General features: G+C 43.3%; 1 protein-coding gene across 1 annotated transcript in view; it reads left to right on the top strand.

Moving 5' to 3' along the window:
• Window positions 1–17,690, top strand: part of COMMD10 (COMM domain containing 10) — a 251,434-nt gene extending 233,744 nt beyond the window's left edge. The window contains exons 6-7 of the mRNA XM_038770042.1: window positions 15,726–15,785; window positions 16,479–17,690. Coding sequence (XP_038625970.1) covers window positions 15,726–15,785; window positions 16,479–16,517 — 99 coding nt within the window. The 3' untranslated portion in view covers window positions 16,518–17,690. The remainder of the gene's footprint in view (window positions 1–15,725; window positions 15,786–16,478) is intronic.
• Window positions 17,691–18,374: the final 684 nt, after the last annotated feature.

Genomic DNA, 18,374 nt, shown 5'->3' with positions numbered 1-18,374 from the left:
TCATTTTTCCAATGTTTATTTTTTTCTCCTGCAGCAGGAGAAGAGATATATGCCAGGCACCAAAGGCATATGCATCTCCACTCTCTAAGAAAAACAAAAGGGTTTCTGCAAGATCATCTGTAATTCTGGAGCGACAGATGACTCAGATCAGGCACTGGTAGTTGTTTCGGGTGTTGTACCATTTGGGGAGAAGCCATAAACCTTGAAGATGCAGACTTCTGCCAAGCTAACTCACTTGAAGGTTCAGAGAGATCGTTGCATCTAGTGTAATTGGATTGGCTAGGAAAATGGGATGTGTGCAGAAGCCAAAGTTAGAGCTTTGGAAAATGTGCCTTTCTCACTTTCTGCTCTGGAGTTGTATGACCCATATCAAGTGGATCGTCCCATCCTCGGCGATTCTCGGCAACATGTGCGTGCCTCTATATGATACTAGTAAACTGCCTCAAATCAATTCATCATCAATCGTATTTATTGAGCGCTTACTATGTGCAGAGCACTGTACTTGATCTTTCAAGTTAAAGGTAATAATGAATAATTATAGTATTTGTTAAGCATTTACTGTGAGCCAAATACTGCCCTAAGCCCTGGAATAGATATAAAATGACCAGTTTATACAGTGTCCCTGTCCCACACGGGGCTTACAGAGAATGTGTCCCTACCATTTTGGGGTAGGGACTGTCTCTATCTCCTGCCAAATCGCACTTTCCAAGAGCTTAGTACAGTGCTCTGCACACAGTACGTGCTCAATAAATACGATTGAGTGAATGAAGAGGGAAGGGAACAGGTATTTGATCCCCACATTACAGATGAGGAGATGGAGGCCCAGAGAAAGTAAATGACTTCCCAAGGTCACACAGCAGGTGAGTAATCAGTGATGGAGACTGCCAACTGGGGAACCAATCCCATCATCAGAAGGAGGGCTAAATCCAAATGGTATTACAGTTCCAAGGAAGGGGAACCTAATTGGAGGGTCCCCCATTGGAGCAGGAGGGGATACAGTGCCGATATCTAGGCAGTGTAGTCTAGTAAATTTTAACCCATAACCCACCTGCAGATCAGGGACTTCCGTGTCAGCGGAGGAGGCCTCTCTGCTCACTTCTGTCTCCCGCTGGCACGGAGAAGACTACTCCACTTCATTCATTCATTCAATCAATTGTATTTATTGAGCGCTTACTGTGTGCAGAGCAGTGTACTAAGCGCTTGGGAGAGTGTAACAATACCAGACACATTCCCTGCCCACTATTAGCTTACACTTGAGCAGCCAGGACTCTGATTTTTAGAGAGCCCCTACACCTGGGGCAGCAGAGGACGTCCCCCCTCCAAACACACATACCTGTCCCGGCTCTGGAGATCTGCCAACACGATTGAGGTTATTAGTGCATTGGTTTTGATTTGGGGAAATGGCTATGTTTTGAATCCGCTGATGGTTGTCTGTTAGATATTTCATTTGAGATGATTAACTACTTCCTCTAATGGCATTAATTTGCAGGTTTATACGTGTGGGTTTTCCAGAGCCCGCTTCTGTTCGGGAGCTGTGATATCTTCCGCAAGATAAAATGCTAAACTTGTTCTTTTTCGTCCAGAAACAAAGCTTCAAATTAGATGAGATGAAGTGTAAATTGTAACTAAGTTGTGAAATTAACACTCATTTAGGTGCACATATTGGTCTCCCTGGGTTTTGAAAGCTGATATGACAAGCACAAGGCAGAAATAAATTAAACCTAAACTTACTTTGTTAATTACCTTTTTCTTACATTATGAATCACATTGGGTTGTTTAATTAAAATGCAAAATATGCAGCGTCATAATCTGATAGGGGAAAAAATCATTTCTACCTGCGCATTCAATGTTTTTGTGCACTGAGGAGAGACCAAAATTTGGATAGAGGGGTAAAAAAAAAAAGAAGAAATGGCATTTTCTTCCTATTGCCTTGATCTGTGCAGTGGATAAGTAGTAGTATCATGTAAATTAAGAATCTGCACCTCCTTTGGGATGCTCTGGCTGCAAGTGATATAGTAGGTTTGAGAAAGTAGAGCAATACATGTGCTCCAAATCTGAAATGGGTTGGATGATCCTTGAGAGAACTTAACACAGTAATCAAATAGGTATTTAATTTTATAATAGTGGAATGCGGTAGAATTACCCGAAAAAGGTAACAGCTCGCAGATGGGAGTTGTAGCAGGAGAGGCTTAGTTCTTTACATATTAACCACCTTCTAACTATGAATTTTCACCATGGGCGAAGGAACTGAATATAATCAAATTCAAAGACCTCTCGTCTTAGTGATTACATTCGGCAACCATGGCTAAGCATTTCTATAGCAAGGCTGAAAATTAAAATGACATATCTGCACACACATACTAGACTGTAGTTAATGAATGCTAAGGGAGGAGACGGGGAAGGGGCTGAATTCCAATTGCCTGGGAATCAGTAATCTCCTCATGCACGGCACATTGTGTTCTTTAAGAAAGGGCAGAAGGGGGTGACGAGAATGTGGAAAACACCTTCCATCACATCTTAACGTTGTGTGATCTAATGCTCTCCGTGAACCACTGTTTTCCTGGGGGAAAGAAAGCCAGAGAAGAGGATGGTTACATTTGGCACCTTGTTCTTAGGCCAGCCACAGTGAAATGTCTCTCTAATTTGTTGAACTGGTTGCTTGTGTAATATTGGGGGGAAAAAAAACCCAAACAAAGATTTTTGGATTTACCTGAGCCTTGGAAACAGCCCGTACCTGAGCACATGATTCCTGCGGCCGATGTAAATTATCAGACAGGAAGTATGTTTATTTCTTTATTGGTGAATATTAGAACCGTGCTGTCCCTCCTGGAGCCTTTAGACAAGAGGCAAAGTTGCCATTTGCCTGCTTTCGTCACTGAGAAAAGTGCAAAGCCAGTGCTGCAGGTACCTAAAGCACTGCTGATTTGGACAATGGGTCTTAATGGGCAATCTCTCCATACGGATGTTAGAGGACTAGAAGGATCTACAAAAACAGGTGCCACACTGCCACAAACTATTGCTCTCTTTTTTCCGTCTCTATTCTCAAGAACAGAGCGGTAAAATACATTAGTTGATATGGCTCCTTTTTATTGGGAACTTATGATCAGGACGTGGAAAAGTAGCATGCAAACCATCATTTACAGAAAATGGGATCTTTCTTGAGACTTTTCCTAGGCGTAGCCAGGGAAAAGAGATTTGATTAAATTTCTTTTTAGGCAATTTTGAGAAATGTAGGACTGAAAACTTGCTTTTCCATGTCTTTGAGCCGGTGAGGTCACAGCCAAAGCGGTGTGCTTTGCGACCTTTTCAAACAGGCCAGGCCAAAATGCTGGCAAGAGAAATGCCAAACTCAGGGTGCCAGTGGGCTGGTTTAGCCTTCTAGAAGATACTGGGGCATTCTAGGAGGAGTTTGGCTTCCTTACCAGTAGTGAAAGAGCTCCACCTCCCTCTGAGCCAGGTGGAGTTTTCCTAAGAGGGGAAAATGGGAGCAAAAGCCTCAGTTTTTGTCTGGTGTGCTGTTTGGAACTCCCGTTCCTGCCCCGGAACCTGGCCACAAGAACAGTGCTGTGAGGTGAAGCATTTCTCTCTGCTCTGCTTTGCTTGGGGTAAAAAGGAAGCTAGAGTGAGCTAATTTGGGGTTATTTTAGTCTGCAACCTTTTCCACCCATTTCCCCCAAGCAAAGCCTTAGGGTGCCCACGTGACCAAGCACATGAATGGCTTCTGGAATCGGGTAATCAAACTTGATCATCATCAATCGTATTTATTGAGTGCTTACTATGTGCAGAGCACTGTACTAAGCGCTTGGGAAGTACAAATTGGCAACATATAGAGACAGTCCCTACCCAACAGTGGGCTCACAGTCTAAAAGATAGACTTGATATTTGCAGCTTTAACCTCAGTGGCTGTAAATATCGTGCCGTAAACCTAGGCCTCGTATCTTCCGTTGGCATTCTTTCCAGTGTGTAAAACTGATGAAATCTTGACTTTGATCATTATTTCTGTTTGGAAACCTGGCTCTGCCATGCTTACTAGGGGCTTCACAGAGCTATCAACCGGATCCTGGCTGGAGTTTCTAATCCCTCATTTCCCTAGAGTTGCTCTGAATAGGATGGTCAATTTGAGTCCTTTTACGGCGTTACACAGCTAAGCAGCCCCAATTTCAATCTCGTGAAGGAAAATCTTCCGAGTCTAAGCCCTATCAGACTTTGAAGCTGCCTGCTGGTTAGATTGTCAGCCAGCGGTTCCAGCCCTCTGTTACTACAGTCACAAGCTGGCTCAGGTCAGGCACACACCCCCATCCCCGCCGAGGAGTTTGAAGTATTTTGGGAAGGGATTGACTTTTGGTCCACTTTGTGCAAAACTCCACCACCAAACCCCAGCTCTTCGAGAGCTGTGAATACTATTTTGTAAGCCTCTCCTTTACCATTCTCTGGTTGGAGTTCCTTTTTTTTTTAGGATCTCTGTTCAGCACTTACTATGTGCCAGGCACTCTATTGAGTGCTGGGGTAGATACAAGCTAGTCAGGTTGGACACAGCCCGTGTCTGCATAGGGCTCACGGTCTCAATCCCCATTTTACAGATGAGGTAACCGAGGCCCCAAGTTGGATCCAACAAGGGAAGAGAACAGACTTCAAAGATTTAATAATGCAGAAAGCTACCATTTTGAGTCTTTTTCGCCCTGACTGGAGGCTCTCTGTTCTTGTCAGAAATCTGGAATAAACAGGGCTGGGAGTCCAGATCAGAAAACTGGAGCCGACTGCCTCCATCACCCCCGTGGAGTGGGTACCTGTGATGTACCTCACCTCACAAATATACATATACCTCAAAAATCCAAAGCGTAGTCCAGTTAACCTAATAGTAAACTGCAGCCCAGCCAATTTTTAAGGTAGTAAAAATTATACACATAGACTGTGTTTGTTTCACAGTGATTGTGCTTAAGCTGTCACAGACAGGTACCCGTGACATGGAACATAGATAATTCTGAAATCAACTGTTCGGGTGGGGGTTTGGAAAATGATTACTAATTTTGATGATGGTCCTATCCCGTAGAACCAGAAACGGTGCCAAGAAATGCTTTATCTCTTGCATACACAGGCAGCGGCATGGGTGACTTTCATTTGCTAATTTGGGATTGAAAAAGCCACTTGGATCACAAATGGTTCTTCATGCTCAAAGAAATCATCTGGGCCGGTGTCAACCGGTGAGTGAGATAGAGGGCAGGCAGACTGTTTTTTACTTGGGTTCTCATCCTCTACCAGGTGATGTAGAGAGCCCTTCTTTCTGGCTGCTTTTCTAAGCAAAGGCATGATCGGGGTATTTCAGGCCCTAATCCCCATAAAAAGAACGGAACAATACAACCGATCGTCAGCATCGGTTTATCCACCTTTCATTCGCTTCACTCTCTGAAGCACTCCTGCTTAGATAGTTTCTGTCCAGTTAATGCTTTTCCCTTATGAAAATTGTATGAATCAATTTATGGCTAGATATTTAAGTAACTAATGGAAAAGACGAAGCTATGAGCAAAAGGACCAATCAGGTTCCACCGAGTCAGAGCTTTATAAAGACCTCAATAAACACTGCCAAGATGTAAATTTTCTTATAACAGGCACATCCAGCAGATCTTTAGACATATTTCTGAAAGGAAAGTAAAATGAAAGGTATTTTTTCTTGTAAGAAGCTGATATAATGTTTAGGTTTGAACTTCAGTTTTTATTTTGTGATAGTTTCAGATAAGAGACTGAGAGGTATGTTTGGTATTAGTGCTTAAAAGCAGGTTGGTTAGTTAAAGTAATGAATTACCTAAGCCAGGTTTTGGTTGTAATTGTAGGTATTAAGGATAGAGGAGAAAGAAATTAAATCTCCTAGCATGTTTAGTGAGTACAGTTGGTGATTTTAATGGCATTTTATTGAAAAATGGGAGATTGATGAAAAATTTAGAAATAAGCAACCCTATTATTAATGTGAGCATATTATTTACTCTCTGGTGTTCAAGGTGCTTTGTCAAGAAATTTTATGTGTGTAACTGTGTCTTTTTTATGGCATTTGTTAAGCACTCTATGTGTGCTGAGCACTGTACTAAGCATTGGGGTAGATACAAGATAGGTTGGACACAGTCTTTGTCCCACATGGTATTCACAGTCTAAGTAGGAAGGAGTAGGATTTAATCCCCACTTTACATATGAGGAAACTGAGGCACAGAGAAGTTATTCATAAGTAACTCGCCCAAGGTCACACAGCAAGCAGATAGCAGAGCTGGGATTAGAACCCAGGTCTTCTGACTTCCAAGCCCAAGCTCTTTCTACTAGGCCATGCTACTTCCCACAGCTGTTCTGCGTGAGGTATATGTGTGATCTTATTATCATTACCATTATTATTTTTACATTTGGTAAGCACTTCCTATGTTCTAAGTCAATCATCTTGGACAAAGTCTTGGAAAGACTACACAAGTGGGCAGTAGAAGGGAGAACAGGTGTTTAATCCCAGTTTGACAGCTGAGGAAACTGAGGCACAAAGAAGTTAAGTGATTTGTCCAAGGTTACACGGCAAGCAGTTGACAGAGCTGAAATACATTCATTCATTCATTCGATCGTATTTATTGAGCGCTTACTGTGTGCAGAGCACTGTACTAAGCGCTTGGGAAGTACAAGTTGGCAACATAAAGAGACGGTCCCTACCCAACAGTGGGCTCACAGTCTAGAAGGGGGAGACAGAGAACAAAACAAAGCATATTAACAAACTAAAATAAATAGAACAAACGTACAAATAAAATAAATAAATAGAATAATAAATGTGCACAAACATATATACAGGTGCTGTGGGAAGGGGAAGGAGGTAAGGGGGGGTATGGGGAGGGGGAGGAGGGGGAAGGAGATGAGAACCCAGGTCCTCTAACTCCCAGGCTCGTGCTCTCTCTACTTGGTCACGCTGCTACTAGATAGCAAAGAAAAAACTTGGTTCACTCAGAGTGCATGTAGGGCTTGTCACCAATTTAGTTATCAAATAACTCTATTTTGCATAGACTATCTCAAATGTTTCACATGAATTGGGCTGTAAAGCATCGGTGTCCATTGATGAAAATGATAAAAAAAATTCAAGCAACCTGTACCTCCATCTGTTTGTTCTGAAACATTTGGCGTTCCTTTACCCAGTTATTACATCCTTTTGGAAGTTAACTGGAGCATTATCATTGAGGACTCTCTTCCAACTCTAATAGCTAAGGGCCCGGTTGCCCATTTCATGAAAATCCCCGTAGAATCAGATTGCAAGGAGAGTGTGGGCACAAATGTTATCAACTTCATTCGGAATGCCAAGGGAACATCAAACATGAGATTTCTCATTGAAACAAGATGGATATCTGGGCAAAGTTAATGCTGTTGTCAGTGAGATGCTTATCCATGTGTGTGATTGCGGCTGGTCTCCCAGGCATGCCTGACAATCGCTTCTACCTTACGTGTGCATAAGGACTGGTCTTGCCGCATTTACTACCTGTAGTAACTGGCACTGTCATTGATTCTCGTTCTTGGTGTTGCAGTTCCTTAAATCCTCTGCTCGAAGACAGTTACCCCATCTCTTATTTCTCTATGTGTATGCATGTGTCTATATATGAATTGATAAATAGTATTGAATAGTATGAATTGATAAATAATATTTAGTGAGCACTTACTGTGTGCAGGGTACTAAGTGCTTGGGAGAGCACAGTGCAATAAATTCGGTAAACACGTTCCCTGTCCACAATAAGCTTACAGTCTAGAGGGGGAAACAGACATTCCTCGTCAGATGCCGTCGAATCATTTCCGACCCGTAGCGACTCCGTGAATACACGCGCTCCAGAGCGTCCCATCTTCTGCCATAAAGTCGTTCTGGTATGTATATCTATAGAGTTTTCTTGGTAAAGATATGGAAGTGATTTGCCATTGCCTCCTTCTGCGCAGTAAAAAACCCCAGTCTCTGCCATTGTCTTTGATCAATGTTTTGATCACTTGGATGATCCGCCTTTGACCTCTTTCCAATGCCACTGCTGCCCAGCACAGGTGAATCGACTTTGTCTAAAACTTCGGCTTAGTCTCCATTATGGGTAGCCCCGTATGGCATAGATCTAAGCTTCGTCAGCATACACGAACTCTCCTGCCACGCTGAGGCGTCGATTCATCGGGGAGAGACAGACATTAATTTAAATAAATTATGGATCTGTATGTGAGTGGTGTGGGGCTGAGGGTGGGGTGAATAAAGGGTACAAATCCAAGTGCAAGGACAATGCAGAAGAGGGAGGGAGTAGGGGAAATGCAGGCTTATTCAGGGAAGGCCTCTTTTTGGAGATGTGATTTTAATAAGACTTTGAAGATGGTGGTCTGTTGGATATGAAGGGGGAGGAAGTTCCAGGCCAGAGGGAGGATGTGGACAAGGGGTTGACGGCAGGATAGACAAGATGGAACAACCCCTCTGTCAATTGCTGCCCACCTGGCTAGTGTGTTTGCTGCCGCTGCTATTGTCGCAGCTCATACTCTTCATTCTTCTCAAGCGAACCTACTCACTGAACTTCATTCTTGCATGCCTCGTCTCTCCGGCCTCCAACAACTTGCTCACACCGTTCCTCCTACCTGAGACTCCCACTCCATCTTTAAAGCCCTCTGAAATCCCTTCTCTTCCAGGAGGCTCCTTCCTTCCTATGGCCCAAATTTGGCACCCAGGACTTCCCTGCTCCTCAGCCCTCAGCCAGCACGTACCGCCACCACTGACTCCTCCCCAGACCCATCCTTAGAGCATCCCTACACCATGTGGTATTCTTGAGGTGGGGGGTGGTGTCACAAATCCCAACTACCTGTTGTCTAATGATCGAATCTGCCCCTACCACCACCTGTTTCTGCTTCTCCTGCCGATACCCCGTACTCAGAGGAGTGCGCTTGGGGCAAAGGAGAGAGAGACAACAGCTTGAATCAGGGTCCCATCTAAAGGTTCATTTCCCTCCTGTCCAGCCGGATGGTCTTCTTTCTCCTCAGAACCCTGAGGGCTGCTGCTGATATTCCCCCCACACCCACCGCACTTAGGTCCTCATCTTTACATTCTGCCCCTTCCCGTCTCTGTAATTTGTTTTAGTGTCTGTCCCTCCTCTAGACTGTAAGCCCCTATGGGCAGGGATCCCATCTATCCACTCTAGTGTATTGTGCTCTTCCAAGCACTTAGTGCTCTGCACACAATAAGTGCTCAATAAATACCACCGACTGACTGAACGATGGGGAAGATGGGCCTGAAAGTCTCACCGGCAAACTTTTTTTTTCTGATATTTATTAAGCACTTACTATGTGCCAGGCACCGTACTAACCAGTGGCGCAGATACAAGCTGATCAGGTTGGACACAGTCCCTGGCCCACATGGGGCTCACAGACTTAGTCCCCATTTTACAGATGAGGTAACTGAGGCACAGAGAAGTGAAGTGACTTGCCCAAGGTCACCCAGCAGACAAGTGATGGAGCCGGGATTTGAACCGAGATCTTTCTGCCTTCCACGCCCATGCTCTATCCACTAGACCATACTGCTTTTCTGTTTTAGCTCCTCAGTTCCACTATCCAGAACATGCCTGTTTGGGTTTTTTTTTTAAAAAAATGGTATTTGTTAAGCGCTTACTGTATGCTCAAGCAGCATGGCCTAGTGGAAAGAGCACAGGCCTGGGAGCCATAGAACCTGGTTTCCAATTCCAGCTCTGCCACGTGTCTGCTTGCGTGTCCTTGGGCAAGTGACTCAATTCTCTGCCTCAGTTACCTCATCCGTAAAATGGGGATTAAATCCTTCTCCCTCCAATTTTGACTGTGAGCCCTCTGTGGGACAGGGACTGTGTCCAACCTGAATATCTTTTATCTACCCACCCCAGCGCTTAGAACAGTGCTTGACATATAATAAGCACTTATCAAATGCCAATACAAAAAAGGACGGTACTAAGCACTGGAGTAGATTCAAGATACTCAAGTTAGATAAAGTCCCTGTCTCACAGGGGAATCACAGTGGGAGGGAGGCAGAACAGGTCTTTAATCTCCACTTTACAGATGAGGAAACAGGGGTAAGGTAAGATTACTTTCTGGGTTTAGTCCTCTGGCCTCGTTTTACAAGGCTTCTAAATAGTTTTGATAACTAGCTAGTTTACAACAATTGTCACAGAAATGACCCAGTTGGCCCCTTTCTGCTTGGGCTGCTTCTGTTCCCAAGGTCACAGGCAGTTGCTCAGAAATGGAAGCCCATGTGACTCACCCCTCAAATTCCAGCTATGGGTGGGTTACAGAGTGATACATCTTGACCCTAGGGAGGTGAGAATGATGGTGAGGGCTAGCAAATATTAGAATAAAGATTTAAAATAAGCCCCATAATTCTCATATTCCTGTGGACTCTTACTTTCTCCTGTGCCCGTTCCATAATCTCTGTGATAGCGGTAGGCTGAATGGCTGGTGAGAATTTTGTGGGCCAGTAGAATTTGTTCGCCAGCCTCATGATTTCTTGAACTCTATTACACTAGCTGGGGTAAATGCTTCCTCCACAGAGGCCAAGTGGAAAGTACTTCCAAAATTAGTGTGGCGGGAGAGAAGAGCATATTTTCTTCCCCTCTGTAGTTTACTTAATCCCCAATTCTCTTCCCCTTTCTCCCCTTAAAGAAGGATGCCTCAGCACACAGCATTGAAGGCTGTAAGGTTAATCCTTCCTTCTATTGAGGGGACAAGGATGTCCTAGCTGAACATATTAATGGTCAAAAGGGAAGAGAGACTATCTGAATGGGGAGTGATTTGTAGTTTTTCATCTCTTTTGCTTTGATAATATTCCTCAGAAACATGTTTTTTTAGGTTCTGCTGGAAATTGGGAAAGAAAAAAAGTTGCCCAGCTCTTTTCTCTGTCATAGAAATATTGGGTGGGGAGTTGCTTGTTGGGGGTTTTATTGAAATCTACTCTAGAATTTCAGGTAGATTGTTAGAGGGTGCAAATGCCTCAGGGCATGAAGACCAGGCAAAAAAAGTGGTGAATGCCTGGCTTCATGCCGTTCAAAGGGAAGGGCAACAACGGGTGAAGCGATATTACTCTGATTTTAACACTTCATAAAAAAAAACTCCCTCCATGTGGAGTAAATGCTGTCTTCAACTGGAGTGGCTAGGGAAGGGCAAATGAACCAATTATCTGCATTAATAGTCACCCATAGGGGAACTAAATGATGTGTATTGACAGCCCAAACTCAGAAAGAATTTCCATTTAAAGTTCATATCTTTATCGCACTATTTTCTTACCATCCGTACTGAGAGTTGGAAAAATCTATGAAGAAATAACAATTTAGAGCAATTTAATTCTGATTTGATTATTCTGTAGGAGAACAAGAGGCAGATGACTGATGTTCATGCAAATAAAAATAAAATTAACTTGGATACCCTGGTAAACATCATGTAAGCTGTGACTTCTCTTTTACCTCCTCGTTTTCCACATGTATTGGAGTCAGAGGACCTGGGTTCTAATTCTGGCTCTGCCACGTGTCTGCTGTGTGACCTTGGTTAAGCCACTTAACTTCTCTGTGCATCAGTTACCTCATCCGTAAAATAGGGATTAAATCCTTTACTCCCTTTGACTTAGACTGTGAGCCCCATGTAGGACAGGGACTGTTTCCAACCTGATTAACTTGTATCTACCCCAGCGCTTAGAACCATGCTTGGCACTTAGAAAGAGCTTAACACATACCGTAAGAATAGCTATGATTGTATGAATTTTTTTGATTTTTTGATGGGGAGAAGGAAGACATTGAAGCTGAAATTGCCCACCCTTGACTAATAATCACTGTGTAAGTGCTGGCTATGTTCCAAGCACTTTACTAAGCGCTGGGGTAGGGAGAAGCAGCGTGGCTCAGTGGAAAGAGCACGGGCTTTGGAGTCGGGGGTCATGGGTTCGAATCCCGGCTCCGCCACGTGTCTGCTGTGTGACCTTGGGCAAGTCACTTAACTTCTCTGAGCCTCAGTTACCTCATCTGTAAAATGGGGATTAAGAGTGCGAGCCCCATGTGGGACAACTTGATCACCTTGTATTCCCTCCACCAGCGCTTAGAACTGTGCTCTGCACATAGTAAGCACTTAACAAATGCCATTATTATTATTATTATTATTATTATTATTACTACATAGGCAGATTGGACATTATCCCTGTCCTACATGGCCCTCAAAGTCTAAGAGGGAGGGAAAACAGGTATTTAATCCCCATTTGACAGTTGAGGAAACTGAAGCACAGAGAAATTAAGTGATTTATCCAAGGTCACGTAGCGGACAAGCAGCAGAACTGGGATTTGAACCCAGGTCCTCTGATTCCCAGGCCCATGCTCTTTCCACTAGTCCGTACTGCTTCTTAACGGATAGTCGTGCATATTTCCCTTCATGAAGATGTCGTTTCTTCTGAATTCCACATTACTTTTTGCACTTTTTGGTTAGCATTTCATGTTTTTTGGAAAGCTTTTAACATCTAGCTAGAGCCACCGGGACGTACTTTCTATTGATGTAGAGATGACTCTGCCCAGGCAGCAGTCCACTATCCTAGTGTCGATAGTCAAGATTTCTCCCTGCCGTTGGTCCAGCGGAAAGAGCGCTTCTCTGGGATGCAGGAAACCTGGGCCCTCCTCCCAGTTCTTCCTGCTGGGGCTAGATCGCTGATGGAAGATCCCCTTAGGCTGTTCTGTTCGGCTCAGCAGGGAATCCTGAAATATAGCTGGCTGACGTGGGCAGCAGAGACCTCAGCAGTCATCAAGTTCTTAGTTCTGAGTCACGGCACAATGGTAGAGCATCGGCACTGTGCTGTGGTCACTTGGGCCTTAGCAATAATGATGCTTATGGTAGCTAATAATAATAATAATTGTGGTTGTTAAGCGCTTACTACGTGCCAGGCACTGTACTAAGCACTGGGGTGGATACGTGCAAATCGGGTTGGACACAGTCCCTGTCCCACGTGGGGTTCAGTCTCAGTCCCCATTTTACAAATGAGGTAACTGAAGCACAGAAAAGGGAAGTGACTTACCCAAAAGTCACACAGCAGACAAGTGGAGGAGCCCACTTGGGGCTCAGTGTAAGTCCGAGGGGGGCATTAACAGGAAGAAACTGGGGGAGCGACAGGACTGCAATGGACGGCAGTGGAAACCCAAGGGAGAAGGGCTAGGGAGGGAACCAAGTGCTTAGTACAGTGCTCTGGACATAGTAAGTGCTCAGCGAATACCACCGATTGATTGAACCCTCAGAAGCTGAAAGGCCAGAGAAGGGACAGGAAGTCTCAGGGGGTGAAGGGAAGCGTGAAGGGATAGAAAAGGGGAGATTCATTCATTCATTCATTCAACTGTATTTATTGAGCGCTCACAGGCTCAGACATAAAACTACCTGTAAAAAAAATAAACTTTATGGGTCGTTTGCAACATGCACTCATTGTATTCCGTGCCTCAGTGGGAATATGATCAACAAGGACAAGAGAATTTGAGTGGCATCATGCAAGCCACTAGCATAGGTTCTTCGTCATTATGGCCAGGGAACGCGTCCGCTAATTCTGCTGTACTGTACCCTCCCAAAGTGCCTAGTACAGTGGTGTGAACATAGTAAGTGCCCAATAAATACCATTGATTGATTGGTCTAAAGCCTTATATCGCTATTCAGGGTTCTCTACCAGAAGCGGAGACATGCCTAAGTATATGAGAAACACAGATTTCTCCCTTTCCCCGCTTTTTAATAATAATAGTGATGGCATTTATTAAGCACTTACTATGTACAAAGCACTGTTCTAAGCTCTGCGGAGGTTACAAGGTGATCAGGTTGTCCCACGGGGGGCTCACAGTCTTGATCCCCATTTTACAGAAGAGGGAACTGAGGCACAGAGAATTTAAGTGACTTACCCAAAGTCACACAGCTGACAGTTGGTGGAGCCGGGATTTGCACCCATGACCTCTGACTCCAAAGCCCGTGCTCTTTCCACTGAGTCACACTGCTAACCCCACTGTCCTATAAGTGATAGTTATGCACCTTATGCATCTGAAATCATTTCACTACGAAGTCATTCTTTTTCAAAATTTCTCTCTCTGTGTGCCTGTCTTGTCTCTACTGTATATTTTAGGTGGCTATCTGGAGATCACGTTGATGTCATTTAATTAATCCATTTAAAATGTACACTTTTGGAGGGTATATCTATTCTGAATAGACCCTAGTTCAACACCGACTGTATGAGGAACTTAAAAGTATTTAATGAATGTGAAGATTAGAATATACTGACTCGCTTTGGGAAGCGTGTTGTCTTCAGGTATTAGAGGGTGCCTTAAAGGGAGGCGTTTTAGCCTCTTCCAAATAAGGAAGATAACCAACTTCCCAAAGGGAACCAGAATCTTTTAATTTATGGTGTTCATAAATGAAGTTATCCAAATATAGGGTAGAATGCTGAACCTGGTCATGTAGGTTTGGACCTTGCTTAGTGGAGTTGTTTCTGTCGAGTCATTCTGTAGTCAGAGTACTGGTAAGCACTGTAGGAAACTCATTCTGACACCTTAGCATGATTGAAAATTCAGTTTATGTTAACATCGAGGGAATAATTAAGTCATCCAAAAAAAAAAACCCCGAACCTAGAAGCCTAGTAAGTAAAACAGGGTACAAGATGTGAAATAAGGCAAAAAATCCAACTTGAAATTGTATTTTCCGTCTTTTATGACTGTTCAAGTCTTCAGATTCTTAATTCTGTTGATGATGGTGTTTGCTCAGCGCTTACTACATGCCACGCACTGCTGGGGTAGGTACAAGATAATCAGGTTGAACACAGTCCTCATCCCACGTGGTGCATACAATCGACGTATGATGATTATGATTATTTAACATTTGCCAGTGCCAACGGCGTGCTAAGATTTATTCCATTTCAACAGTCTTTACATTCTTTCCCCTCAACACCATCTTTCACTGGGTTCCTTCCAATCCCAAAAGGACATCGCATCAAATCAAAATGTTTTGGACAGATTGGTGAAAGAGTGGAAATCGGTAGTTCCCTGGTTCACAAAAGCAAGTAAAGTGGAGTGTTATTTAAAATTTAACCCTCTCTCCAGTACCGCTTACACCCACAGAATAATGAGCCGGCATCTGTTTTCTCAACAATGACTTCTGTCTGTTGTGTTTTGTGGGTCTTTGGGGGTTTTATTTTGGTAGTTACGCCTTCCTTTGAAACTGTTGTGTTAATTGTCAACTTTGGCTGAGCGTGTGCTTAAATGAATGTAGCAATCTCAGCATGTTAAGATCATAACAGTTAGATTAATGGTTGGGGGTTTAGCTCCGTGCTAGTGTTGCTAGTGTATGGCATTAATGGCTATATGAGTTCAATCAGATACGCTACCTCCAGTGTCTTTGTATAATGGTATTTACTAGATCTCAAATGGACTGCTGAGAAAGACGAAATATAATCTTACATATTATCTGTGACTTGGAAAAATAGAGATAATGAACTTGTTCTTTGGCTGGTGTATATTTTAATATGCTTTGTGGAATCACCATGTAAAGAGATGTCACTGCAGACTTGAACTCTGCTAAAGTGGAACATTTATGGGTGCATCACAGATATTATGAGTTAGATTGAGTCAAGCAGTTAACATCCTTTTAAAAACTAATCAGCGGGCAGGAATTTGACATATATTGGGAATGGCCCGAAAAAAAAACAAACCAATAAGAAAAGTTGCCAAGTGGGCATTAAACATCTTTCTTCTTCCCTGCAGAAGCTGGAGAAAATTCTCATGGAATTCAGTCACAGGGAGCTGTTTGAGTTCTATAACAAGGTCTGTATTTTTTTTTTTAAGTCTTTCTAATATATGACATTTTCATATCATTTCCTTCATATTGTAAATTCTTTAAAAAAAAAAACCTGTTATGGAGCTGTGTACGCTCAACTGGCCTTGTAAACACCTTATGGTTCACAGTAGGAAACCTTGCCTCGATGAATAAAATTGAGCAACTGAAAGAAGGAAGAAAATGGAAATCGTTTTAATTAAAGAAATGGGATTGTTAATCCACATGTAAAGCATTAACTAAAGGTCTGTGGGTGTTCTTGGGTAAGGTAATGCCTTAGCTTTGGTTGTTTTTAAAATGCTTCCATCTCAGGGCTCAAACTGGAATGCGAGGGGTCTGCAGAAATGCGGATTTCTCAAACCAGTCCAAATCAATCCTTATTTCACCTTGTTATCATACACTGGAAAAGTGCAGTCAAACTATGGGGAAAATAATAACCAAAAAATCCAGCAATATTAATACACCTCGTTTCTTGAAAGGTTGAAGTATTTAAATTGTAGCGATGAATTCTAATAGCTTCCTGGAAAAATGAGAATATTCTTAAGTGGTAGATTTCTTTTTTTCTTATTACAGTGTGACTAGATTTAATATGAGGGGTCACCACCCAGTTCTTCTGTTCTGTTTGTGTGTTTCTAAACAACATTTCCTATGAATTCTCTTTTCTCCTGTTTTTTTGTAAATAGCTGGAGACTATACAAGCACAGCTGGATTCTCTTACATGATGTTTTTGAAGACTGGTTTCTCCATTGCACTCCTGCCACCTCATTATTTTGTATTGAAGATAGATTGCCAAGATGTGTTTGAAGGATTCAAAGGTTTTCTTCCTATAAAATCATATGGCTTATCTCCTTTTAGACCTGTAACATTAGCCAAGGGAGATCATTGTTAAGAGTGCTGGGGTTCTAATTGACTTTCTCTTGTCTGAGGCAGCAGCTTTTGTAAGAACACTTTTATCTGAGGGGGGGAATGGTGAATAACATATTGTTTTACAGTTCTTTTGCTGCATTATTGCCCAGATTGTTTCTTTCTGACTTGCTTGATGCCAGCTTATGTGTTATTGTGGGACCAAGGATAAAATCTATAGTAATGAGTTAACTGAATGTAAACCTTTAGGAGGCACATTAGAACAACTAATAGAGATTTAGCACACACACAATCAAGCATCTATCCCTCAGGTATTAACCCTGGTGCGTAATGAGTATGACTTATGATTGGAAACGAATAGGGAAGAAAACAGAGCCAGAAAATTCATGAAATTGTGGTTTGGGAGTGTTTGCATTTTGCTTTTGAGATTTCGTGTTGGTTTTGATTTGTCTTTTTTGCTAAGTTAGATAGCTGTGTATTCTCTCCAGGAGTATGTGCACGTCTCTTTTTCCTAGGAATGAATATTTAGCATCATACCCTTGGAGGTGGGATTACGTCACTTTAAAAGGTGGGAACTAGAAGGTTGAATGACCTTGTGGACCATTCCTAATCTAGCCATTGCTTTCTTTTTAGTTATGGTAATGCTCTGAGTCAATAAAATGTGCGTATCATTAGCACCAGGTGAACCAAAGTTCATAGCACCTGATGCTCTGTGAAAGCTTAATTGGCTTCTTTGTGCATATTTGTTTTCTGCCAGAGAATGGCAACATTAGTCGGGTTCATAAAAAAAAAAGCTTTCACTCTGAACAAATCTCAGGTGAAAAGAGACAGAAACTCAAGATGCGAACAATGACTTTTTTTTTTGCATAAGGGACCCAGCATACAACATTTTTCACTTTGTTTTTCAGAACAATTCTCTACAATTAATAGCCTGGGCATTGACATTGTCAGTATTCTTCACTGTGACAGGTCTGTGGTTGTGGGTAATGTGAGTTTTGAGTGTCTCTAAAATAAACTTTGAAAATCTGAAATCCGTGCTTGTGTATATTTGAGTGATGCTCAACTATCATCTCTACGCTGATGACACCCAAATCTACATCTCTGCCCCTGCTCTCTCCCCCTCCCTCCAGGCTCGCATCTCCTCCTGCCTTCAGGACATCTCCATCTGGATGTCTGCCCGCCACCTAAAACTCAACCTGTCCAAGACTGAACTCCTTGTCTTCCCTCCCAAACCCTGCCCTCTCCCTGACTTTCCCATCACTGTTGAAGGCACTACCATCCTTCCCGTTTCACAGGCCCGCAACCTTGGTGTCATCCTCGACCCCGCTCTCTCGTTCACCCCTCACATCCAGCCGTCACCAAAACCTGCCGGTCTCAGCTCCGCAACATTGCCAAGATCCGCCCTTTCCTCTCCATCCAAACCGCTACCCTGCTCGTTCAAGCTCTCATCCTATCCCGTCTGGACTACCGTATCAGCCTCCTCTCCGATCTCCCATCCTCTTGTCTCTCCCCACTTCAATCCATACTTCACGCCGCTGCCCGGATTGTCTTTGTCCAGAAACGCTCTGGGCATGTTACTCCCCTCCTCAAAAATCTCCAGTGGCTACCAATCAACCTACGCATCAGGCAGAAACTCCTCACCCTCGGCTTCGAGGCTCTCCATCACCTCGCCCCCCCCCCCCCCCAACCTTCCTTCTTTCCTTCTACAGCCCGGC

This window comes from Tachyglossus aculeatus, chromosome X4 (genome assembly GCF_015852505.1).
Source record: "Tachyglossus aculeatus isolate mTacAcu1 chromosome X4, mTacAcu1.pri, whole genome shotgun sequence".
In the NCBI taxonomy this organism is placed as follows: Eukaryota; Metazoa; Chordata; class Mammalia; order Monotremata; family Tachyglossidae; genus Tachyglossus; species Tachyglossus aculeatus.
The sequence above is the reverse complement of the archived record's forward strand: the minus strand, read 5'-3'. Positions and strand labels throughout refer to the sequence as shown.